Source organism: Nicotiana tabacum, chromosome 3, assembly GCF_000715075.1.
Source record: "Nicotiana tabacum cultivar K326 chromosome 3, ASM71507v2, whole genome shotgun sequence".
NCBI classification, from domain to species: Eukaryota; Viridiplantae; Streptophyta; class Magnoliopsida; order Solanales; family Solanaceae; genus Nicotiana; species Nicotiana tabacum.
Genome location: NC_134082.1, coordinates 140,854,863 through 140,881,527, shown reverse-complemented (window position 1 = coordinate 140,881,527; position 26,665 = coordinate 140,854,863). Strand labels below are relative to the sequence as shown.

The 26,665-nt window shown below is 41.6% G+C and overlaps 1 protein-coding gene and 1 long non-coding RNA gene across 3 annotated transcripts in view; one reads left to right on the top strand and one right to left on the bottom strand.

The window, feature by feature from the left end:
* The window catches only part of LOC142179517 (uncharacterized), a 75,905-nt gene extending 52,094 nt beyond the window's left edge, over positions 1–23,811 (bottom strand). For both annotated transcript variants that reach the window (XR_012707873.1, XR_012707874.1), the window contains exon 1: positions 23,647–23,811. This is a non-coding gene — a long non-coding RNA (uncharacterized LOC142179517). The remainder of the gene's footprint in view (positions 1–23,646) is intronic.
* A 1,959-nt stretch (positions 23,812–25,770) lies between these two features.
* Positions 25,771–26,214, top strand: LOC142177477 (uncharacterized). Its single transcript, XM_075246325.1, has one exon. It carries the CDS (start codon positions 25,771–25,773, stop codon positions 26,212–26,214), a length of 444 nt encoding a protein of 147 aa, XP_075102426.1.
* The last annotated feature ends 451 nt before the right edge of the window (positions 26,215–26,665 follow it).

Here is a 26,665-nt window from a genome sequence, read left to right as displayed (position 1 = left end):
AAACATTGTATTATAGGCTCAGACTTGTGACACCGGATCAGTAGGCTATTTTACAGAGATTTTTTTTTGTGATTATGGTTTCCGCACATTTCATCTATTAAATTCATACTTCTACTTATATTAAATTGGTATTAAATCCCGAAAATTGGTATTGAATTATAAAGAAAGAGATTGTGAGATGTTAGTGAGATGTTAGTTGGTCGGGCTTGCCTAGCATTATGTTGGGCGCCATCACGGTTGGGGTTGGGGTCGTGACAAGTTGGTATCAGTGCCTAGGTTACTTAGTCTCGCGAGTCATGAGCCGGTTTAGTAAAGTCTTGCGGATCGGTACAGAGACGTCTGTATTTATCCTCGAGAGGCTGCAAAACCTTTAGGAAAACTTCATATCCTTGAAACTCTTGTCGTGCAAACTTGTTGATCCGAGTGATAAACTTCTATTATTCTATTCTCTCACAGATGGCGAGGACTCGCGCTACCAGACGAGGCGGACAACCACCAGTGCCACCCACTGAGGTCACTAGAGGCCGTGGGCGCGGTTGTGGCTGTGGTAGAGGCAGAGTAGCGAGGGCAACACCTATTGACCCACCAGCTGCCCCAACTCCAGATCAGGCTCCAGCAGCAGCACCGGTTTAGGAACCAGTAGTGCCCATCGTGATCACGGGTTTATAGGAGGCCTTGGCACAGATCTTGATAGTTTGCACAGGCCTGGCTCAGGCAGTTTCAGCCACCACAGTAGCAGCTACTTCATAGGTCAGGGGAGGCAATCAGACCCCCGCTTCTCGCACACCTGAGCAGGTAGTGCAGGGACTACAGATACTGGCGGTACCTCCAGATCAGCCGGTTGCACCAGCTCAGGAGTTTGTTATGCCAGTCATGCCAGACGATGAGCAGCGTCGTCTTGAGAGGTTTGGTAGACTCCAACCTCCGTCATTCAGTGGTGCCGAGGGCGAGGATGCCTAGCGTTTTCTTGATAAGTGTCAGCGGATGATCCGTACAACAGGAATTCGTGAGACTAGTGGTGTGGCATTTACCACCTTTCAGTTTACTGGGGCTGCCTTCACTTGGTGGGAGGCATATGAGAGGCGTAGGTCGGTTAGTGCAGCGCCCCTGACTTGGCAGGAGTTCTCCACTCTCTTCTTGGAGAAGTATGTACCGCAATCTTGCAGGGAGGAGCTGCGTAGGCAGTTTGAGTGGCTAAAGCTGGGAGATATGACTGTGTCACAGTATGAGGCGAGGTATTCTGAGTTGTCTCGTCATGCTGTTTGGATGGTTCCAACCGATCGGGAGAGGATCAGGAGATTTGTGGATAGCCTTAACTACCATCTCCGTATCTTGATGACTAGAGATAGGGTATTGGGTGCTACATTCGAGGAGGTGGTTGATATCGCTCGGGAGATTGAGATGGTTTGCCGTCAGGATAGAGAAGAGAGGGAGGCCAAGAGGCCTCGAGGCTCTGGCAGTTTCAGTGGTGCTCCTTCGAGGGGCTAGTTCCAGTAGGGTAGAGGTCGTTCTTTTAGGCCCGCTCAGTCGGCCCGTCCAGAGTATCGTGGGGCATCCTCAAGTCGTGGTTATCATGGGTCGCAGCAGGGACAGCCATCACTCAGCGTCCTTCCAGCTCAGAGTTCATCTCGTGCCCCATCAGTCCAGGGTTCTTCCGTGGCAGGTCCTTCTTCTGGCCATTCTGGTGCCAGGGGTTCCCTTTAGTCCCCATCTCAAGCATCGGGTAGTTGTTATGAGTGCGGAGAGTTTAGGCATATGAGGAGGCAGTGTCCTCGACTTCGCGATGGTTAGTATCAGCAAAGGGGTCAGCCCTTGACTTATGCTCCAGTTACTTCACCACCCGCCCAGCCAACTAGGGGTGGAGGTCAAGCAGCCAAAAGTCGCCCTAGAGGGGGAGGTCGATCAGGGGGCGGTCAGGACCGTTTCTATGCACTCCGAGGCAGACCTGACGCCATTGCTTCAGATGCTGCCATTACATGTATTGTTTTAGTCTGCCACAGAGATTCCTTTGCATTATTTGATCCCGGTTCCACCTTTTCTTATGTGTCATCATACTTTGCTCATTATTTGGGTACGGCCCGTGAGTTTCTTGCTTTACATGTTCATGTATCTACCCTGGTGGGCGATACTGTTGTTGTAGACCGTGTATACCGGTCATGTGTGGTGACTATTGGGGGTCTGGAGACCCGAGTAGATCTATTGCTATTGAGCATGGTGGATTTTGATGTCATTTTGGGCATGGATTGGTTATCCCCATGTCGTGCTATTCTAGACTGTCATGCTAAGACAGTCACTTTGGCTATGCCGGGTGTACCGTGGATCGAGTGGCGTGGTATGACTGATTATGTTCCTAGTAGAGTGATATCCTTCTTGAAGGCCCAACATATGTTTAGGAAGGGTTGCCTTTCAAATCTAGCATTTGCGAGGGATGTTGGAGCCGAGACTCCTAGAATTGATTCTGTTCCAATTGTGAGGGATTTTTTCGATGTTTTTCCTGCAGACCTGCCGGGCATGCCATCGGACAGGGATATTGATTTTGGTATTGACCTGTTGCTGGGCACTCAGCCCATCTCTATTCCACCGTATCGTATGGCACCAGCAGAGTTGAAAGAATTGAAAGAACAACTTCAGGAACTCCTAGATAAGGGGTTCATTCAGCCTAGTGTGTCACCTTGGGGTGTGCTCGTTCTATTTGTGAAGAAGAAGGATGGCACAATGAGAATGTGCATCGATTATAGGCAATTGAACAAAGTAACAATTAAGAAAAAATATCCTTTGCCTCGCATTGATAATTTATTTGATCAGCTTCAGGGAGCGAGAGTGTTCTCCAAGATTTATCTCCGTTCGGGCTATCACCAGTTGAAGATCAGGGATTCAGATATTCTTAAGACTGCTTTCAGGACCAGATATGGTCATTATGAGTTTCTTGTTATGTCTTTCGGGCGAACCAATGCCCCAACAACATTCATGCATTTGATGAACAGCGTGTTCCGGCCTTATCTTGATTCGTTCGTTATAGTATTCATTGATGATATCCTGGTGTACTCGCATAGTCAAGAGGAGCACGCGGAGCATTTTAGAGTTGTGTTGCAGAGATTAATGGAGGAGAAGCTTTATGTAAAGTTCTCCAAGTGTGAATTTTGGCTCAGTACAGTGGCTTTCTTGTGACACGTGGTATCCAGTGAGGGTATTCAGGTTGACCCAAAGAAGATAGAGGCGGTTCAGAGTTGGCCTAGACCGTCCTAAGCCACAGAGATTCGGAGCTTTCTTGGGTTGGCAGGCTATTATCGCCGGTTTGTTCAGGGATTTTCATCCATTGCATCGCCCTTGACCAAGTTGACTTAGAAGGGTGCTCCATTTGTATGGTCGGACGAGTGTGAGGAGAGCTTTCATAAGCTCAAGACAGCCTTGACCACAGCTCCAATGTTGGTTTTGCCATCAGCTTCAGGTTCATATACTGTGTGTGATGCTTCGAGAGTTGGGATTGGTTGTGTTGATGTAGGAGGGTAGAATTATTGCTTATGCTTCTCGTCAGTTGAAGCCCCATAAGAAGAACTACCCCTTTCATGATTTGGAGTTGGCTGCCATAGTTCATGCATTGAATATTTTGAGGTATTACTTGTATGGCGTATCTTGTGAGGTGTTCACTGATCATCGCAGTCTTCAACATTTGTTCAAGCAAAAGGATCTTAATTTGAGGCAGCGGAGATGGTTGGAGTTGCTTAAGGATTATGATATCACTATTTTGTATCATCCGGGAAAGGCCAATGTAGTGACCGATGCTTTGAGCCGAAAGGCAGTGAGTATGGGGAGTTTGGCATATATTCCAGTTGGGGAGAGACCCCTTGCAGTTGATGTTCAGGCCTTGGCCAATCGGTTTGTGAGATTGGATATTTCGGAGCCCAGTCGGGTGTTGGCTTGTGTGGTTTCTCGGTCTTCCTTATATGATCGCATCAAAGAGCGCCAGTATGATGATCCGCATTTGCTTGTCCTTGAGGATAGAGTTCAGCATGGTGATGCCAGAGATGTGACCATCAGTGACGATGGTGTGTTGAGGATGCAGGGCCGAATTTGTGTGCCCAATGTGGATGGGCTTAGAGCATTGATTCTGGAAGAGGCCCATAGCTCGCGGTATTCTATCCATCTGGGTGCCGCGAAGATGTATCAGGATTTGAGGCAGCACTATTGGTGGAGAAGAATGAAGAAGATATTGTGGGATTTGTAGCTCGGTGTCTCAATTGTCAGTAGGTAAAATATGAGCATCAGAGACCGGGTGTCTTGCTTCAACAGATGGTTATTCCCGAGTGGAAGTGGGAAAGTATCACTATGGACTTTGTGGTTGGACTTCCTCGAACTTTGAAGAAGGTTGATGCTATTTGGGTGATTGTGGATCGGCTGACCAAGTCTGCGCACTTCATTCTTGTGTGTACTACCTATTCTTCAGAGCGATTGGCAGGGATTTATATCCGTGAGATTGTTCGGTTGCATGGTGTTCCGATTTCCATTATATCAGATAGAGGTACTCAGTTTACTTTGAAGTTTTGGAGAGTCGTGCAGAGAGAGTTGGGTACTCAGGTAGAGTTGAGCACAACGTTTCATCCTCAGACGGACGGACAATCTGAGCGCACTATTCAGATACTGGAGGACATGGTGCGCGCCTGTGTTATTAATTTCGGAGGTTCTTGGGATAAGTTTCTGCTACTTGCAGAGTTTGCCTACAACAACAGCTATCAGTCCATCATTCAGATGGCACCATATGAGGCCTTGTATGGGAGACGGTGTAGATCTCCAGTTGGTTGGTTTGAGCCTGGCGAGGCTAGGATGTTAGGAACAGACTTGGTTCAGGATGCCTTAGAGAAAGTGAAGGTGATTCAGGAAAGACTTCGTATAGCTCAATCACGTCAGAAGAGTTATGTGGACTGGAAGGTTTGAGATGTATCCTACATGATTGGTGAGAAGGTATTGCTGAAGGTTTCGCCCATGAAGGGTGTTATGAGATTTGGGAAGAAAGGAAAGTTTAGTCCGCGGTTTATTGGGCCGTTCGAGGTGCTTCGGAGGATTGGGAGGTGGCTTATGAGCTTGCTTTTCCACCCAACTTGTCTAGCGTGCATCCGGTATTTCATGTTTCTATGCTCTGGAAGTATATTGGGGATCCGTCTCATGTTTTGGACTTCAGCACGGTTCAGTTGGATGATGATTGACCTCTGATGTGGAGCCAGTAGCTATTTTGGGTCGTCAGGTTCGCAAGTTGAGGTCAAAGGATATAGCTTCATTGAAAGTGCAGTGGAGAGGTCGGCTAGTGGAGGAGGCTACCTAGGAGACCGAGCGGGATATGCGGAGCAGATATCCTAACCTATTCGAGGCTTCAGGTATATTTCTTGATTCGTTCGAGGACGAACATTTGTTTAAGTTGGGGAGGATGTGACGACCCAGCCAGTCGTCTCATGAGTTACCGCTCCGTCTTCCCCCATTTCAGCTTATTTATGCTTCGTTATTCATGCTTTATGTGATCGGGTTGATTGGTTTGTGGTAGGTGTGGTTTTGGTAAGAAATGAGACACTTAGTCTCTTCTAAGAAGGCTTAAGTTGGAAAAAACGTCCACTAGATGTTGACTTATGGATTAGAGGGCTTAGATGTGAGTTCCGATGGTTCGGTTAGCTTCGGGAGGTGATTTGTAACTTAGGAGCACGATCGGAATGGGTTTTGGAGTTGTAGAGAAGATTTAGGCTTGAATTGGCGAAATTGATATTTGGCAATTTCCGGCTAATAGGCGAGATTTTGATATAGGGGTCGGAATGGAATTCCGAGAGTTGCAGTAGCTTTTTTGTGTCATTTGGGCCGTGTGTTCAAAATTTCAGGTCATCTGGACGAAATTTGATAGTCTTTTTGATCGAAAGCATAATTCAAGAGTTCTTGGAATTCTTAGGCTTGAATTCGATGTAATTTGATGGTTCTGATGTTGTCTGAGGTGTTTTAAGGATTGGAACGAGTTTGGAGGATGTTTTAGGATGTGTTGGTGCTTTTGGTTGAGGTCCCGGGGGCCTTGAGGTGATTTCGGATGGCTAACGGGAAGTTTGGAGTTGGAAAATAGAACAGAAAAATGCAGCAGCTGTAGCAGGTCCAAGAGGACTGCAGGGGCGCGGCCGCGGTAGGCGTCGCGCGGACCGCACAAAGTTGGAATGCGGCCGTATGAAGACTGGCGCGGACTGCACAAAGTTGTTGTGCGGCCGCATGAATGGGTTTGACAACACTCTGAAAGTCACTGATGTGAACCGCGTGACCATAGAGTGCGGCCGCATGGAGAGGGATGCGGCCCGCATGAAGTGGGACGTGGCTGCATGAGATTGACTTGTAGTTTCACCGTCTCTGAACTCGCGCGGACCGCACAAAAATGGGCGCGGCCGCGGTGAGAAGACCTGGAGGGTACTCTATATAAATACGAGGTTTTGGGTTTTATTTGATATTTTGACCTACAGAGCTCGAATTTTGGTTTTCGAGGGTTTTTCAAGAAATTCATCGGGGTAAGTGATTTTAACTTAGATTTGGCTAGGGTACATGAATCTATCATTGAATTCATCATTTGATTCGTGATTTGGGATGGAATTTGGGAAGAAAATTGTGAAACCTTTCAAAAATGTAAAATGATGATTTGAAAGACCAAATGGTATCGAAATTGGATAATTTTGTATGGTTAGACTCGTGAGGGTATGAGGATTCTGAAAACGTAAATTTTACCTGATTCCGAGACGTTGGCCCGGGGCTCGGGTTTTGCTAATTTCGAGATTTTTGATATTTTTTCGAATGTTTTCGCTTGGGCTATGTTTCCTTAGCATATTCAGACCTATTCGTTCTGATTTTGGATAGATTCGACGCGCGTGAAGGCCAATTTGAGAGGCAAGGGCATAGCGAGCTAGAGTTTTGGCCAGTTTGAGGTAAGTAATGATTTTAAATGATGTCCTGAGGGTTTGAAATCCCGGATTTGCACAACGTAGTGCTATACTAAGTTGAGATACATGCTGTGTGACGAGCGTGAGGTTCAATGCTATGGGGATTGGGACTTGGTCCATCCCGAATGATATTTTACTACATTTTTGATTGAGACATATACTTTATTGTTGTGAATTGGGCTTGTTGCCATGCTTGGGGCCTTGTGCCGACCTGTAGAACCCTTAGGGGATTTTGACTGGTTTACCTCACTTATTTTGTTAAAGAATTTATATCCTCGGTCATGTTTCCAATTGTTTAAGAATGATATGAACCAAATTTTTGAAATGTTAATCATAAATAGGAAGAGGTATGAGGGCTGAGATCCCGACCGTACATTATGCCTCAGAGGTTGTGATTTTTAAATGACTGAGAGGGGTCGAGGAGAGGATATTTTATATGATATGGATCGGGCTCCGCGCCGCAGCAGTTATATATATTATACACATTATGGATCGGGCTGTACACCGCAGCAATTACTTATATGGATCGGGTTGCACGCCACAGCAATTATATAGCGCTTGGGCTGAAGGAGTCCCTCTGGAGTCTGCACACCCCCAGTGAGCGCAGTCGACTATTATTATTATGGATCGGGTTGTACGTCACAGCGATATACGGATCAAGTTGCACGTCATAGAGGTATATATATATTTATTGACTCGGTTATCGTGAGAAGTATATGAATTGAGAACTGAGAATAAGGACGAATAAATGAACTAAAATACTTGAGGAACTGATTTATACTGATTATTTCTATTTTACCTGGTTTAAAGAATTTCACATGATTTCCTCATTCACTGCTGCTTAAATGATTTTACTGTTTTGATATAGGACTGCTTAGTGCCCTGTGATTTCATACTGTCAGCCATTATTTATTGTTATTACTCACTGGGTCGGAGTACTCACATTACTTCCTGCACCATGTGTGCAGGTGCAGGTATTCCTGAGGCATAGGGCGACTTTTCCTGCCGTTTTGTTTTCATCGGAGTTATCGAGGTAGTTGCATGGCGTTCGCATACCTGATTTCTCCTTCTATCTCCACTTATTATTCCGCATTTTAGACATATTTCTGTATTAGATTATTGAAACCTTGTATTAGAGGCTCAGACTTGTGACACCGGATCAGTGGGCTGTTTTACAAAGATTGTTTTTTGTGATTATGGTTTCCGCACATTTTATCTATTAAATTCATACTTCAATTTATATTAAATTGGTATTAAATCCCGAAAATTGGTATTGAATTATAAAGAAAGAGATTGTGAGATGTTAGTTGGTCGGGTTTGCCTAGCATTATGTTTGGCACCATCACAACCGGGGTTGGGGTCGTGACACAAATGGAATAAAATAACTCTTTTGAATGAAAGGAAATATTGCAAAGGCACAACAGCCGAACTCTCAGAGGAAAAATAGTATTGCTTTCACATTCTTTATATGGAAAAATTATATGGTTTGGCTAACTTATATATTGTATTTATCATTGATAGCTATACTTTTAAAAAATTGCTATGCATGGCGATATTTGAATGCTATATCAAATTTACTTGTAGTACTGAAACAAGAGATCAATTATTTTGAACTGAACGCTAACAACATAAGCTCTCGTAACTCAGTTGGATAGAACACCCGTTTAGTAAGAGGGAGGTGTTGAGGTTGACTCTCATCGTGAGCATTTTGTTTCTTAATTTTTTTGTATTTCTGTATTTCGCCTTGGTTGTACGCATTGCGAAATACAGGTTATATTTGTTGCGCTAAATATTAATTAGGCAAACTATAGTTACGTATGGTAATTAAACTCTAAACTATAGTGCTTTGTGAAAATTCCTTTATTATCATCATAGTTCTGATAAGAGGGGTTGCTCTGATGGTATGCAACCTCCACTTCCAACCAAGAAGTTGTGAGTTCGAGTCTCCCCAAGAGCAAGGTGGGAAGTTCTTGGAGGGAAGGATGCCGAGGGTCATTTGGAAACAGCCTCTCTACCTCAGGGTAGGGGTAAGGTCTGCGTATACACTACCCTCCCCAGACCCCACTAAGTGGGATTATACTGGGTTGTTATTGTTGTTGTTGTTGTTGTATCATCATAGTTCTTTATTGTTCGAGTGACATTAAATAAAAAAGAAACTGAAAATTAATTAGAAGAATTTAATGCTTAGAATTTTATTTTGCAAGTAACGGGTTGATGGGAAAAACGCATGAAACAGTTGCTATAAAAATATTCAGAAACATACTACTTCTTTAATCCCCCTTATTCATATAGTGACTTTAACATTTGAGTGAAGCAAAAATGACAACATCACAAATCATTGTCCTTATGATTTTCATGGTCTTCGCCTTTGCATCACTAGGTGGGTATTTTCTTTTAATTGAATTAGCAAAAGTTAGTACTAAATTTGTTCTAAACAATGAGAAAGAGTTTTTTGAAATTTGAGTTCACAACAGAAACAACAGAAAAAACAAAAACATATTTGTTACTAGAAATAAGACTAATAAAATCTAGTTTCGAACCCATATTCATAATTACCGAGTTGTTGGATTAAAACTTAACTTTCATAACTACCTTAGGTGATCAAGAGTGTCCACTTCTCCGTGTGCCTAAGACGTTAATTCAATAAATTTAAGTATAACAAATACGAAATTAAGATTTATATTATATTAGTAGTGATAACAGAAGACAAAAAATATAAATTGAAGCATCAACTTATATGGTGAGTAATAAAGGAAAATTAGCTTAGGTGATAGAGCTTACCTTTATATCAAAGCTCATTTATTTTTCTAATCAATGAAAATAATTAATTATGCCTGTAAACATTTTGAATTTCTACCAAATTATGACGATACTTCTCATCATGTTCTTTAATTAAACTTATAATGTCAAACATTTAAATGATTATGATCATTCATTAAAATTCATTATCCATTGGATTGTTTAAAGCTATTTTTTTTTTAAAAAAAAAAAGTACTTTGAGGTGTTAATGGTTTTCTTGTAACTTCTTGAATTCATCAAGCGAAATACATTTGTGAATAAATTGAAAAATACGAAGTAAACAAAAGAATCTTCATTTTGTTTGATTTTAATTGTATTTTAATGAATCATCAACTCTTAATTTAAATATTTTAATTCATGCAGAGTTGACAGCTGGGCAATGTTGGTTTTTTGTTCACGAAGATGGGGATCCTGTACAAGTGACGATGATTGTCAAGTTCAGTGTAACAAATATCATGACCGTGCAGCTTCTGTTAAAAGTCAATGTGAAGCTCAAATGAGTGTATGTAGTTGTCAAGCTTGTTCGTACTAACAATACAATAATTTATTGTACTGTTAGTATATACGTTAACCAGTTAATTACAATTTATTATTACTTTATTTTCGATGTTATTGTATTTAAAATGCTTATTATAAAAACCACATGTTATCATAAGTAGACTTAACTTAATAGTGTGATAATCAAAGAGAAAATTAGAATAAAATATAATTTTTGTCGTCTTTCATAAACCTGAAGTATTTTCATACACTAAATTTTTATCCATTAAATTTCTCCATCTCATAATAATAAAACATTATATGTTGCATTGTGACGATCTCAATTTCCCTCTGACCGCACCTAATCTCTAAGACTAGATAAGCTTAACAAACATGCGAAAGTAAATGAAACAGTAATTTAAAAATATCAAAACTCAACAACATATATAAAAGGAAATTCTTTACAGCTCAAGGTGTATACAATAGCCCAAAACCCGACATAATACAAGTCGCAAGCTCCATGACAATAGCTAAATATTAAAAACATTAATTTTATCCAATGTAAAATCTATTTTATATGATAAAAAGGTCGACCAATTTTGCGTTAAAGTTTCGTGCTTTTATAATAGTCTGGATTGATTGAGAAGAGAAAGTTAAGAGAAACGTTATTTTCCTATATATTTAGTAGTTTTTAGTTTTAGTTTCACATTATTTACCACGTAATTATTATAAATTAATATACTTTGTTGCAAATACTAAGTGATTCTTCTAAAAAATTACTCATTGATGTAAAAAAAATTATTTTGTTCATCATGATAAAGTACCAATAGGATGTCATTTTCCAATTGCCATATAGAAATCACTTTAAGGTCATTGCATTCCGTAACAAAAATTGATTATATATATAGAAGAAAGCAAGATAAACAAGAACACTAAGTCTAAGGTTGTGGTTCCAGTAGTAGAAGGCACGAAATTATATTGTCATTGTTTGATCCATCATCATATTTTTCACCAAATCTCTCCTCAATTTCGAGGAGAAAATGGAACATGTAACTCATCATCACATTTTGAGATTTCATTCATGCAATTTTGCTCAAAAGCGATTTGTTGGTCTGAGACCTTGGTATTTTCGAATAATGGGGAGCATCTCGTTGTGCTGTTGGTAGCAATGCTATGAATTTGATCTGTCTCATCCTCCACAGAGTCCAATGATGTGGTCGCTAATAATCTTTCTGGATTAACAACTGAACCTTCGAGTGTGGTTTTCAACTTGTGTCGCCATCCATGTAGCGATTTCCTAACATTCTCTGAGACAATTGTCTTCTTGTATCTGGAACCCATTAGCTCGATCATCGGTGACTCAAGGAATAGTGCAGAAGGATATATAACCAAGGACGAAAGAAACAGATTGCATAGTGTTTTTTAGTTACCTGAGCAACAATAACATAGAGTGAAAATGTGACAAATCTACACCAGAATTGAGAAATAACCCTGCAGCGACAGGTTAACACGGGCCATGCCACAATGAGTGTATTCAGCAACAAGTTAACAAGTAAGTGAGATAAAGATAGGTACCCAAATGACAAGCGAATCATGAGAAACATTTGATTTTCTATGAAACACGATGATCCCTTAATTTCCCACTGCACTAGAAAAGGAAATCAGGGTTAGCTCCTATGGAGAGAATTTTGTATCACTGCAAAAGAAAATTACCGCTTTTGCATTTTCTAACTATGAAAGCCTTTGCTTTGCTCTCTGTTATATTGTCAGACCCAACGATCAATATAACTTTGTAGTTTGCTTTAAGAGTTGAAAAGTTAAATAAATGTTCTTTAGACTTGTAGAAGTTATGTATAGGCTTTCAAAAGGCAAAACTATCAAGAGTGTAAAACAAGATAAATACAAAGCAGAAGATATTACTTGCCCTAATCACACTACGATATGCAGTCAATGGAGGGTCCATGAATAATTATCAGTACCTGAAACTTACATCTTTTGGCTACAAAAGGGAAAATATTCCTAATAACAGTCTGCAGTATCCCAACTAGGAACAACGTTTCCTCATAAGCAACTCTACTTCTTCCCATTGACAATAAGACAAAATTGTTTTAATTCATTATAAGCAACTCTACCTCAATCAGAAAACTAAGTTCCCAAGTTCTTACCAGTGACCAAATGTATGTTTCCATCTCAAATGCGTTCTGCAAATGATTCACCCAGAAGAGCAATCAATAAGTCATATATGAGGCAGCTATATCATTGACCTAAATTTAATTAGATGTAATGACCCGACCGGTCGTTTCATGAGTTACCACTCTATTTTTCTCATTTCTGATTCTTGTTGTCTTGTTCAATTGAATTATGTGCTACCGGGTTGGTCGGTTCAGATTCGGAGAAGTTTTGTAAGTTTTGAGACACTTAGTCTCTTTTGAGTAAGCTTAAGTTGGAAAAGTCACCGGATGTTGACTTATGTGTAAAAGGGCTCGGATGTAAATTTTGATGGTTCAGATAGCTTTGATAGGTGATTTGGGACGTAGGAGCGTGATCGGAATGTGTTTTGGAGGTCCAGAGTAGATTTAGGCTTGAATTGGTGAAATTGGAAGTTTAGCGTATTCCGGTTGACAGGTAACATTTTGATATAGGGGTCAAAATGGAATTCCGGAAGTTGGAGTAGGTCCTTTATGTCATTTTTGATGCGTGTGCATAATTTTAGGCCATTCAGACGAGGTTTGATAGACTTTTTGATCAAAAGCGGAATTTGGAAGTTTTGGGAATTCTTAGGCTTGAATCAGATGTAAAATTGGTGTTTCGATGCTGTTTTGAGTGTTCCGAAGATTGGAACAAGATGTAATGATGTTATGGGATATGATGGCATATTTTGTTGAGGTCCCGAGGGCCTCAGGTGAGTTTCGAGTGGCTGAACGGATCATTTCATGTTGGAAATATTTGCAGAAAAATTGTTGTTGATGTGGAAGGCTTGTGGCCTTCCCATTCGCGATAGATGTCCCGCATTCGTGAAGGGATAGGATGTAGGCATTAGATCTGGCCTTCGTGATCGAGAAGGTGTTACCACGTTCGCGAAGGGCTGAGGTCAGTGGTCATCGTGTTTGCGAGGGTGTTGAAGCGTACACGATGAGTTGAGAAGCTAAGGCTTCACGTTCATGTGCATGGGTCGCATTCGTGATGAAGGAAAAGGTGGTCAAAATAAGTTTGTTATTCGCGAATGTGAGGCGTTGACCGCGTTCGTGAAGAAGGATGGTGATTAGCTGGGCAGAATGTTTAAAAGACCATATCCGCAATTTTGGGTCTATTTTTCACCATTGTTGAGAGATTTTGGAGCTTTTTGAGGGAGATTGAAGAGTGAACCAAGGGGAAACACTTGGAGGTAAGATTTATGGACTTAATACTCGATCCTAATGTGATTTCTAGCTACTTACAAATAGCAATTGTGGAATCAAAGCCTATAATTGGAAGTTAGGGGTTGGAAATTGGAGACCTAAATCTAGGAATTTGATGGGTCATTTGTGATTAGATTTTGATGTATTTGATATGTATGAACTCATGAGAGTGTAAGGATTCTAGTTTTGTGATTTTTATCGGAATTAGAGACGTGATCTCGGGCTCGGGTTTGGCAAATTTCGAGATTTTTGATGTAAATTGGTTATTTTCGAGTGGGCTTTATTCCCTTAGCATATTTTGATGGTATAAATCTATTTTTGAATAGATTTGGATCATCCGGAGGCCAATTTGAGAGGAAAAATCATTACGGGCTAGAGTTTGGACCAGATAGAGGTAAGTAATGATTGTAAATGCTATCCCGAGGGTATGAAACCCCAGATTTCACATCGTTGTGCTACTTTGAGGTGACACACACGCTAGATAACGAGCGTGAGGTCATGCACCGTTGGGGATTGTGACTTAGTCCGTCCCGTGTGATTGCTAAGTCACGTATTTGATTGAAATCTGTTTGATATCATTGTGTTTTGGAAAGTATTATCATGTTTTTGCCGAATGCCATATTTGGGCCTCGTGCCAAATATTTTGGACCCTTAGGGGATTTTTACTACTATTCCTCACTGTTTTGACTTCATTTTTGTACTCTATCATGCTGCATTCTACTGTTTTCATAACTCATCCATTTTTACTCTTTTTTGATATTTTAAATGATATTTTGGGCTGAGCATCATGTTTTACTATGCCCGAGTGGCTTGAGAGAATTCTGAATGAGTGAGGCCGAGGGCTTGTGTTGTGAGGATATTATGAGATCGGGCTGCGCGTTATAGCAGTGTGTACTGATCCATGATTTTAAGGTCGAGGGCCTGATTTGTTATGCCACGAGGTGGCTTGTTATGACGCTGAGGGCCAGTTTGATTATGCCACGAGATGGGTGATATAACGTTTGGGCTGTAGGAGCCCCTCTAGAGTCTACACACCCCCAGTGAGCGCGGGTACCAGTGTGAGATATGATATAGCCCGATGGGCTGATGTTGTTCCATTTTATTTCCCGAAGGGCTGATACAAGTTATTGTGAGATAGCTCGAAGGGCTGGTTCTGTTAGTATTTTGCCTGAGGGGCTGATTTATGCTTCTATCTTTTCTCCCTATTTTCATTCACTCATTTGAACTGCTAAAAGATGTTTTAAAGAGCATTTTACTGAACTAAGGTGCTTCTACGAGCTTTTACTATTTTATTACATTATTCTAGTTTTTATGCTGCCTCGTTGTAGCATTTTGCTGTATTTTATGTGTTTTCTTATCGTTCAGCTGCCTTTACTTTTATTACTTACTAAGTTGGCATACTCATGTTACTCCCTGCACCTTGTGTAGATCCAGGAGTCTTGGGTCATGCTTACGAGAGCTGATTGCTTTCCAATAGGCTGTTCGGAGTTAACTAGGTATCTGCTCGGCGTTCGCAGCCCCGTGCTTCTCCTTCCTAGATTTACATTCCCTTGTATTAGTCTTTACTAGACTGTGTAGACTTTTTGTACTCTTAGACGGATTTTTAGATGCTCATGACTGGTGACATCCCGATGTCAGGTTGTGTTGATTCCACAATGTTCTATTCTACTCTTTATTATTGGGATTTATAGTTTATTTATGACTTAAAATGAATTATTATAACTATCTTATTTGGTTTGGGGGTTTGTGCCGGCTGGCCTTATTTCATGAGAGGCGCCATCACGACCGGGCCTAGTTTAAGGTCGTGACAAGTTGGTATCAGAGCCTAGGTTACATAGGTCTTATGAGTCATTAGCAGGTTTAGTAGAGTCTCGCGGATCGGTACGAAGACGTCTGTATTTATCCTTGGGAGGCTGTATAACCTTTAGGAAAACTTCATATTCTTGAAATTCATGTCATACAAATCTGTTGATCCGAGTACTAAACTTCTATTATTCTATTATCTCACAGATGGTGAGGACATGTGCTACCAATCATGATGGACGACCACCAGTACCACCAGTTGGGGCCACTAAAAGCGGAGGATGCGGTCGATGTCGTGATAAGTGCAAGGGTGTAGCCCGCACAATAGCTTGGGCAGCACCTGCAGATCCACCAACCATCCCAGTTCATGATCAGGTCCCAGTTGTGGACGCTCCAGCAGTACCAGTTCAGGCACCAGTTGTGCCCATTGTGATTCCTGGTCTTCAGAAGGCCCTGGCTCAGATTCTATCAGTATGCACTGGCGTAGCTCAGGCTGTCTCAGTTACTATAGCCACAACTACTTCTCAGGTCGGGGGAGGTACTCCGACTCCCGCTGCTCACACACCTGAGCAGGTCATGCAGGGACTTTAGACATGGGGGCGCCTCTAGCCCAGCCGGTTGCAATTGTTCAAGACTATGTAGCTCCTGTTATGCAGGAGGACGAGCAGCGCAGATTGGAGAGGTTTGGTAGACTTCAGCCTCTAACTTTTAGTGGTACAGAGGGCGAGGACGCCCAGAGCTTCTTGGACAAGTGTCAGATGATTCTTCGAATAGTGGGTATTTTGGAGACCGGTGAGGTCGCATTTACTACATTTTAGTTTTCGGGAGCTGCCTTCACTTGGTGGGAGGCTTATGAGAGGCGTAGGCCTGTTGGTGCAGCATCCCTTACCTGGAAGTAGTTCTCCGTTCTCTTTTTAGAGAAGTATATGCCACAGTTTTGCTGAGAGGAGCTGCACATGCAGTTCGAGCAGTTGCGTCATGGATATATGATTGTGACGCATTAAGAGATGGGGTTCTCATAGTTAGCTCATCATGTTGTTTGGTTGGTTCCTACAGATAGAGAAAGGATCAGGAGGTTCGTTGATGGCCTCACATATCAGCTTCGTATTCTCATGACCAGGGAGAGGGTGTCTGGTGCCACTTTTGAGGAGGTTGTTGACATTTCTTGCGAGATTGAGTCAGTTCGTCGCTAGGAGCGAGATGAGAGGGAGGCCAAGAGAGGCCTCAAGGATCTGGTAGTTATGATGGTGCTCCTTCGAGAGGTCAGTTTCAGCATGGTAGAGGTCGTCCATTCAAACATGCTCAGTCAGCTTGCCTATGTTATTGTAGGGCATCATCAGGTCATGGTTCTCCCAGTCTCATCAGGGCCATTCATCACTCAGTGCCCTTCCAGCCTAGAGTTTGTCCATGCTCCATCAGTTCAGGGTTCTTCTATGCCAGGTGCATCTGCTAGTCATTCTGGTTCTTGGGGTTCCCTTCAGTCCCCGTCTCCAGCATCAGGGAGTTGTTATGAGTGTGGAGAGTTGGGTCACATATGGAGGCAGTGTCCTTACCGTCTTGGGGGTCCATCTCAGTAGAGGAGTCAGCCATTGGCTTTAGCGCTAGTTACTTTACGACTACCCACCCACCCAGCTAGGGGAGGAGGTCAGTTAGCTAGGGGTCGCTCCAGAGCGGGAGGTCGATCAGGTGGTGGTCAGGCCCATTTCTATGCATTCCTAGCTAGACCCGATGCTATTGTGTTAGATGCTGTGATTACAAGTATTGTCTTAGTCTGCCATAGAGATGCCTTTGTGTTATTTGATCCCGGTTCCACTTTTTCATATGTATCATCATATTTTGCTCGTTATTCAGATACGCCCCACGAGTCTCTTGTTTCATCTATTCGTGTATCTACTCTGGTAGGCGATACTATTGTTGTGGACCGTATGTACCAGTCATGTGTGGTGACTATTGGGGGTCTAGAGACCTAAGTGGACCTGCTATTGCTTTGTATGGTGGACTTTTATGTGATATTAGGCATGGATTGGATATCTCTGTGTCGTGCTAATTTGGATTGTCATGCTAAGATAGTGACATTGGCTATGACGGATGTGCCACGGATTGAGGGGTGAGGTTCGACTGATTTTGTCCCCAGTAAGGTGATTTCATTCTTGAAGGCCCAGCAGATGGTTGGGAAAGGGTGTATTTCATACTTAGCCTTTGTGAGGGATGTTGGTGCAGAGACTCCTAGTATTGATTTTGTTCCTGTTGTAAGGGATTTTCCCAATGTGTTTCCTGCAGACCTGTCGGGCATGCCACCGGATAGGGATATTGGTTTTGGTATTGATTTGGGGTCGGGCACTCAGCCCATTTCTATTCTACCATATCGTTTGGCACCAACGGAGTTGAAGGAGTAGCTTCAGGAACTCCCTGATAAGGGGTTTATTCGCCATAGTGTGTCGCCTTGGGGTGCGCCTATTCTATTTGTGAAGAAGAAGGATGGCACGATGAGGATGTGCATTGATTACAGGCAGTTGAACAAAGTAACAATCAAGAACAAGTATCATTTGCCTCGTATCGATGATTTGTTTGGCCAGCTTCAGGGAGCGAGAGTTTTCTCCAAGATTGATCTTCATTCCGGCTATCACCATCTAAAGATTAGGGACTCGGATATTCTTAAGACAGCTTTCCTAACACGATATGGTCATTATGAGTTCCTGGTGATGTGTTTTGGGTTGACCAATGCCCCAGCAGCGTTCATGCATTTGATGAACAATGTGTTTCAGCCTTATCTCGACTCGTTTGTCATAGTGTTTATTGATGATATTCTGGTATACTCGCATAGTTAGGATGAGCATACGGAGCATCTGAGAGTTGTGTTGTAGAGATTGAGGGAGGAGAAAATTTATGCAAAGATCTCCAAGTGTGAGTTTTGGCTTAGTTCAGTAGCTTTCTTGGGGCACGTGGTGTCCAGTGATGGTATTCACGTTGATCCGAAGAAAATAGAGGTGGTTTAGACTTGGCCCAAACCGTCCTCAGCCACAGAGATTCACAACTTTCTTGGTTTGGCCAGTTATAACCGCCAGTTTGTTTAGGTATTTTCATCTATTGCATCGCCCTTGACCAAGTTGACTTAAAAGGGTGCTCCATTCAGGTGGTCAGATGAGTGTGAGGAGAACTTTCAGAGGCTCAAGATTGCCTTGACCACAGCTCCAGTGTTAAATTTTCCATTAGCTTCAGGTTTATATACCGTGTATTATGATGCTTCAAGAGTTGGTAATGGATGTGTGTTGATGCAGGAGGGTAGGGTATTGGATGTGTGTTGATGTAGGAGGGTAGATTTATTGCTTATGCTTCTCGTCAGTTGAAGCCCCATGAGAAGACTGCCATGTTCATGATTTGGAGTTGGCTGCCACTGTTCACGCGTTAAAGATTTGGAGGCATTATTTGTATAGTGTGTATTGTGAGGTGTTTACTGATCATCGTAGCCTTTAACACTTGTTCAAGCAGAAGGATCTCAATTTGAGGTAACGGAGATAGTTGGAGCTGCTAAAGGACTATGATATCACTATTTTGTACCATCTGGGGAAGGCCAATGTAGTGGCTGATGCCTTGAGTAGGAAGGCGGTGAGTATGTGGAGTTTGGCGTATATTCATATTGGGGAGAGACCTCTTGCAGTTGATGTTTAGGCCTTGGACAATCGATTCGTGAGGTTGGATATTTCGTAGCCCAGTTGGGTATTGGCATGTGTGATTTCTCGGTCTTCCTTATTTGTTGTATCAGAGAGCGCCAGTATGATGATCCTCATTTGTTTGTCCTTAAGGATAAAGTTCAGCATGACGATGCCATAGATGTCACTATTGGTGATGATGGGGTATTGAGGATACAGGGCCGGATATGTGTGCCCAATGTAGATGGGCTTCGGGAGTTGATTTTGGAGAAGACCCATATCTCGCGGTATTCCATTCATCCGGGTGCCACAAAGATATATCAAGATCTGAGACAACATTATTGGTGGAGGAGAATGAAGAAGGACATTGTAGGATTTGTAGCTCAGTGTCTCAATTGTTAGCAGGTGAAATATGAGCATCATAGACCAGGTGGCTTGCTTCAGCAGATGGATATTCCAGAATGGAAGTGGGAGCGGATCACCAGGGACTTTGTAGTTGGGCTCCCACGGACTTTGAAGAAATTCGATGCTATTTTGGTGATTGTGGATCGACTGACCAAGTCCACGCACTTCATTCCTGCGTGTACTACCTATTCTTCAGAGCGGTTGTCAGAGATATACATTCGGGAGATTGTTCGTTTGTATGGTGTCCCAGTTTCCATCATCTCATATAGAGGTACCCAATTTATTTCACAGTTTTGGTGGTCTATGCAACGAGAGTTGGGTACTTAGGTTGAGTTGAGCACAGCTTTTCACCCTCAGATGGACGGGCAGTCAGAGCGCACTATTTAGATATTTGAGGACATGTTGTGCGCTTGTGTCATTGATTTTGGAGGGTCATGGGATCAGTTTCTTCCGCTCACAGAGTTTCCTTATAACAACAGTTACCAGTCGAGTATTCAGATGGCTCCATACGAGGCTTTGTATAGGAGGTGGTATAGATCTCCAGTTTGTTGGTTTGAGTTGGGTAAGGCTAGACTATTGGGTATAGACTTGGAACAGAATGCTTTATACAAGGTGAAGGTGATTCAGGAGAGGCTTCATATAGCGCAGTCGAGACAAAAGAGTTATGCTGATAGGAAGGTTCGGGATGTGTCCTATATGGTTGGCAAGAAGGTTCTATTGAAGGTTTTGCCCATGAAGGGTGTTATGAGATTTGGGAAGAAGGGTAGATTGAGTCCTCGGTTAATTGTGCCTTTTGTGGTGCTTCAGAGAATTAGGAAGGTGGCTTACGAGCTTGCTTTGCCACCCAGCTTATTGAGTGTGCATCCGGTATTTCATGTTTCCATACTCTAGAAATATATTGGTGATCCGTATCATGTTTTTGATTTTAGCATGGTTCAATTAGATGATGATATGACTTATGATGTGGATCCAGTAGCTATTTTAGAGCATCAGGTTCGAAAGTTGAGGTCAAAGGATATAGCTTCAGTGAAAGTGTAGTGGAGAGGTTGGCCCGGGGAGAAGGCTACTTGGGAGACCAAACGGGAGATGCAGAACAGATATCCTTACCTATTTGAGGCTTCAGGTATGTTTCTTGACTCATTCGAGGACAAACATTTGTTTAAGAACGGGAGGATGTAACGACCCGATCGGTCATTTCATGAGTTACCACTCCGTTTCTCCCATTTATGCTTCTTATTGTCTTGTTCAACTATATTATGTGCTATCGGGTTGGTTGGTTCCGGTTCGGAGAGGTTTTGGTAAGGTTTGAGACACTTAGTCTCTTTTGAGTAAGCTTAAGTTAAAAAAGTCAATCAGATGTTGACTTATGTGAAAAATGGTTCGGATGTGAATTAAGATGGTTCGGATAGCTTCACGAGGTGATTTGGGACTTAGGAGCATGATCAGAATGTGTTTTGGAGGTCCGGAGTAGATTTAGGTTGAATTGGTGAAATTAGAATTTTGGCGTTTTCCGGTTGATAGGTGAGATTTTGATATGGGGGTCGGAATGGAATTCCTGAAGTGGGAGTAGGTCCGTTGTGTCATTTTTGACGTGTGTGAAAAAATTCAGGTCATTCCGACAAGGTTTGATAGACTTTTTGATCGAAAGCGGAACTTGGAAGTTTTCTGAATTCTTAGGCTTGAATCAGATGTCAAATTAGTGTTTTGATGTTGTTTTGAGTGTTCTGAAGATTGGAACAAGTTGGAATAATGTTATGGGATATGTTGACATGTTTGGTTGTGGTCCCGAGGGCCTCGGGTGAGTTTCGGGTGGCTGAACGGATCATTTCACGTTGGAAAGAGTTGTAGAAAATCTGATGCTGGTGTTGTAGGATTTTGGTCTTCGCGTTCACGATGGATGTCCCACGTTCACGAAGGGTTAGGATGTGAGGTAGTAGAGTTGTCCTTTGTGTTCGCGAAGGTGGTCCCGCATTCGCGAAGATCAGTGGTCATCGCGTCCGCGAGGGTGTTGCCGTGTTCGTGATGAGTTGAGAAGCTAAGGCTTCGCGTTCGCGTGCATAGGTTGCATTTGCGATGAAGGAAAAGGTGGTCAACATAAGTTTTTTCTTCGCGAACGTGAGGTGTTGACCGCGTTCGTGAAGAAGGATCGTGAATAGCTGGGCAGAATGTTTAAAAGACCATATCTGCGATTTTGGGTCTATGTTTCACCATTGTTGAGCGATTTTGGAGCTTTTTGAGGGATATTGAAGAGTGAATCAAGGGGAAACACTTGGAGGTAATATTTATGGACTTAATACTTGATCCTAATGTGATTTCTACCTAATTAAACATGGAAATTGTGGAATCTAAAGCCTAAAATTGAATGTTAGGGCTTGGAAATTGGAGACCTAAATCTAGGGATTTGAGGGGTTATTTTTGGTCGGATTTTGATGTATTTGATATGTATGAACTCGTGAGAATGTAAGGATTCTATTTTTTTTATTTTTACCGGAATTCGAGACATGGGCCCAGGGTCGGGTTTGGCCAATTTCGAGATTTTTGATGTAAATTGGTTATTTTCGAGTGGGCTTTGTTCCTTTAGCATATTTTGACGGTATAAATTTGTTTTTTAATAGATTTGGAGCATCCGGAGGCCGATTCGAGAGGCAAAGGCATCGCGGGCTAGAGTTCGGACCAGATAGAGGTAAGTAATGTTTGTAAATGTTGTCGTGAGGGTATGAAACCCTGGATTTCACATCGTTATGCTACTTTGAGGTAACGCACACGCTAGATGACTAGCGTGGGGTCGTGCACCATTGGGGATTGTGACTTAGTCCGTCCCGTATGACTGTTAAGTCGCATATTTGATTGAAAACTATTTGATATCATTGTGTTTTGGAAAGTATTATCATGTTTTGTGCTGAATTCCATATTTGGGCCTCGTGTCAGTTGTTTTGGACCCTTAGGGGAGTTTTACTACTATTCCTCACTGTTTTGACTTCATATTTGTATTCAGTCATCCTATATTCTACTGTTTGCATAACTCAGCCATATTTACTCTATTTTGATATTTTAAATGATATTTTGGGTTGAGCATCATGTTTTACTGTGCCCGAGTGGCTTGAGAGATTTCTGACTAAGTGAGGTCGAGGGCTTGTGTTGTGAGGATATTATGGGATCGAGCTGTGCAACGTAGTAGTGTGTACTGATTCATGATTTTGAGGCTGAGGGCCTGGTTTATTACGCCACGAGGTGGCCTGTTGTGAGGTCGAGGGCCAGTTTGACTATGCCACGAGATAGCTTGATATAGCGCTTGGGCTGTAGGAGCCCCTCCTGAGTCTGCATACCCCCAGTGAGCGTGAGTACCCAGTGTGAGATGTGATATAGCCCGAGGGGATGATGTTGTTCCATGTTATTGCCCGAGGGGCTGATACGAGTGATTGTGAGATAGCCCGAGGGGCTGGTTCTGTTGGTATTTTGCCCGAGGGGCTGATTTATATTTCTATCTTTTCTCCCTGTTTTCATTCACTCGTTTGAACTGCTAAAAGATGTTTTAGAGAGGTTTTTACTAAACTAAGGTATTTCTACGAGCTTTTACTGTTTTATTGCATTGTTCTGGTTTTTATACTGCCTCGTTATGGCATTTTGATGTGTTTTACGTGTTTTCTTATCGCTCAGCTGCCTTTACTTTTATTACTTACTGAGTTGGTGTACTTATGTTACTCCCTACACCCTGTGTGCAGATCCAGGAGTCTTGGGTCACGCTAGCAAGGGCTGATTACTTACCAACAAGCTGTGCGGAGTTGACTAGGTAGTTGCTCGGCATTCGCAGCCCCATGCTTCTCCTTCCTACCTTTACTTTCTTTTGTACTAGCCTTGTACTAGACTGAGTGGTCTTTTCATACTCTTAGAAGGATTTTTCAGATGCTCATGACTGGATACACCCCGATATCAGGCTGTGTTGTTTTCGCAATGTTCTATTCTACTCTTTATTTTTGGGATTTATAGTTTATTTATGACTTAAAATTAATTATTATAACAGTCTTAATTGGTTTGGGGGTTTGTGTTGGCTGGACTTGTTTCATGAGAGGCGCCATTACGACCGGGTCCGATTTAGGGTCGTGACATTATCGCTCCTCTTGTTAAGCCCTTTTAATTTGAGGATAATATTAATGTTATTTTGCATACCTGGAATGATATAAATTGTATTATCCGAAGTAGAAACCTAGGCTTACCAAACCAGAATAGCTCATCTCTGAGGTTAAACTGATGAAATCCTTCCCGTGAACTGCTATCCATGATTTCAACTGCCAGCTTAACTACCACATGGTGAATCTTGGTACCAACCAGAAGTATTAACTTCCAAAAACAATTTTCCAAAATATTAGAAATTGAATGATAATTGAATTATGCTTCTGAAGCAAAAAAAGAAACGGAATATAATAAGGACATACAATAGCAGGAAAGAAGGAGATCCAGAAGTAGATATTAGAGCCTGGACAACGATCATCAGAATTATCCATCATCTTTCTAAAAGAACTAAATGAACAATAGAACGACAAGGATTCAAAAAGAAATCAATAGTAAACCTACTAAACATTTTGGCTTTTTTCTTCATTTACATATTAATCTTTCCTGGTTCCTCTTCTACTACTTTAAAGAAGGGATACGATCAGGAAACAATTCAATAAAAGTATATATGTGCTTTTACAACATCCTCTTTATTGTCTTTTTTTATTGAGGTAATCTAGTTGCAATGACTTTCATATCCTTTTTGTTGCTGGATTTTTACTTTCAAATGCTAAGCAATTAGGGATTTTGTGATGCTGAAGTAGCAAAACAAACTGAATCTAAGCAAGTCTAAAGTTGTAAAGTAGCTCGTTAAGTGACCTCCTCAACAACTATTTCCATTACAATAGTTAGAACTAAAAGAAAATTTGATAAAATTATCTATCAGATCAATAATACGTGATGAAGCAGAAATTCTAAAGAATATCTAGATGATAAATTACCGTGAAATCTTAAAAATACACAAAGTATGACGAAAATCCATAGTGAAAAACTACAACCAAAGAAGAATCAAAAGGATTATTTTAGATGAATAATACATAGAGGAATACTGCAATAAAAGAAAGAAAAAAAGAGAAAAATCTTAGACTTTTGTCGTAACCATGATATCTTAAAGTTTATGAAATGTTGTATTTAGTCTTCAGACGGACAAATATGCCAGGTGTTGTCTACAGTCACAACATAATTGGGCATCAACAACAAACCATGCCTAGAGAAAGGAAAAGAGTGAAGTGTTGATTGTCATCAGCCAGGAACACACTGACCAAGGAATAGTTAACTGATGGGTCTCCAATGTCTTAGCTTTATGTTTTGACAATCTAACAAACTTACTGTCAAAGAAACCAGATAAGGAACCTAACACACTTGGTACATATTGCTAATCAACGGACTCCAGCTAATATGAACTGCTACAACTTCAGAAGATAGAGAACCAACACAAGGACTTCATACCCTTGTGTTGTGTTTCCCTGACAGTAGTACGAAGCCAACTATGTATAGCTAGAAAGTGACTGCCTGCATTGTACACAGAAACAGTGCAACACAGTTCTGCAGTCACTTGTCCTTTGACCAACCAAGTGATTACAGCATTCAAGTAATGTCATTCAAGTGGTACTAACAAGAGTATTACAACAAAACATCACTTGAATATTTGAGAATTCACTTCAAGCATTCAAGCCATCTAACATCCGAGCATTTAATTCTCAAGTGCATCAAGAACAAAGTTTAACACTACTACGGACCAGTTTCTAAATCTAGTATATTGTTGTCCTTAGTTGAGGTGTAACTTTGTAATTGTTCTTCATTATAATTCCTAATTTTCTTAGGTAGAAGCGTTGCTTAGGAACCCCCTTGTAAACCATAACCCTTAGTGTTTGTGTCGTGACTAGAGTTAGTCATGAGTTGAAGTCATTGTAATAGGTGTATTGTAAATTGGTTTGTAATAGGTGTATTGCAAGTTAGTGAGGGATTAAGAGTTTAATTCCTAGATTGCATAGGTTGTAATCTAAAAGTTGCTCATAGTGAAGTTGAAATCCTACCAGTGTAGGTCGTAATTTCTTATCCCTTGAGCAGGGATTTTTCTACATAAAACTCCATGTCTTATTTACTTACTATTTCATTAGCATTCTCAGTGGAAACTCATAAGAGGACCTGGTCTCTCTATAGTTTAGTGGACTCATATAAACTATCAATTGGTATCAGAGCGGGTTTTTCATATCAGTCTAAGACCTAGGAAGGATCCTTATGGCTGCTCCACCAAATTTTGAAAAAGTTCAATATACATATAGACCACCCAGGTTCAAGGGGAAATACTATGGGTGGTGGAAGACGAGAATGCATGATTTCATCATGGCAGAAGACTCTGAGTTATGGGATGTCATATGTGATGGTCTTTATATCCCAACAAAGAGTGTCGGAGATCTTCCATTGACGATGCCAAAGACCAGAAAAGAATACACCGATGCAGATAGGAAAGCTGTGGAGAAAATTTTTTGTGCCAAGAAAATTTTGGTGTGTGGCATGGGACCTGATGAATACAACAGAATCTCGACTTGTCAAACTGCCAAGAAGATATGGGAAGCTTTGCAAATAGCACATGAGGTAACCACTCAAGTAAAGCAATCAAAGATTGATATGCTTACCACTGAGTATAAGCTCTTTAGGATGAAAGATGATGAATCTATTTAAGACATGCACACAAGATTCACTTCCATCATAAATGAGTTACACTCACCTGGTGAAGTCATTCCCAATAACAAGCTTATGAGGAAAATTCTTAGCATCCTGCCTAGTTCATGGGAAAGTAAAGAGTATGTTATTACGGAAGCAAAGGACCTGCATGATCTGACCATAGATGAGCTAGTTGGAAATTTGAAAACCAAATAAAGAGGAAGATAGAGAGTGAAAGAAGAGAACCAAAGAAGGAAAAGAACCTGGTACTCAAAGCTGAAAGCAATAACTCAAGTGAGGAGGACAGTGACATGGCTTACTTAACCAAAAGGTTTCAGAAGATGGTAATAAGAAATGGAGGAATACTGAAATAGGGCAACTCCAGTAGACCAAACAACTATGATCTCTTCCATAAGTAAGGAAAATTGGGGAACTTCATCAAAGAATGCCATCTTATGAAGCAAGAACA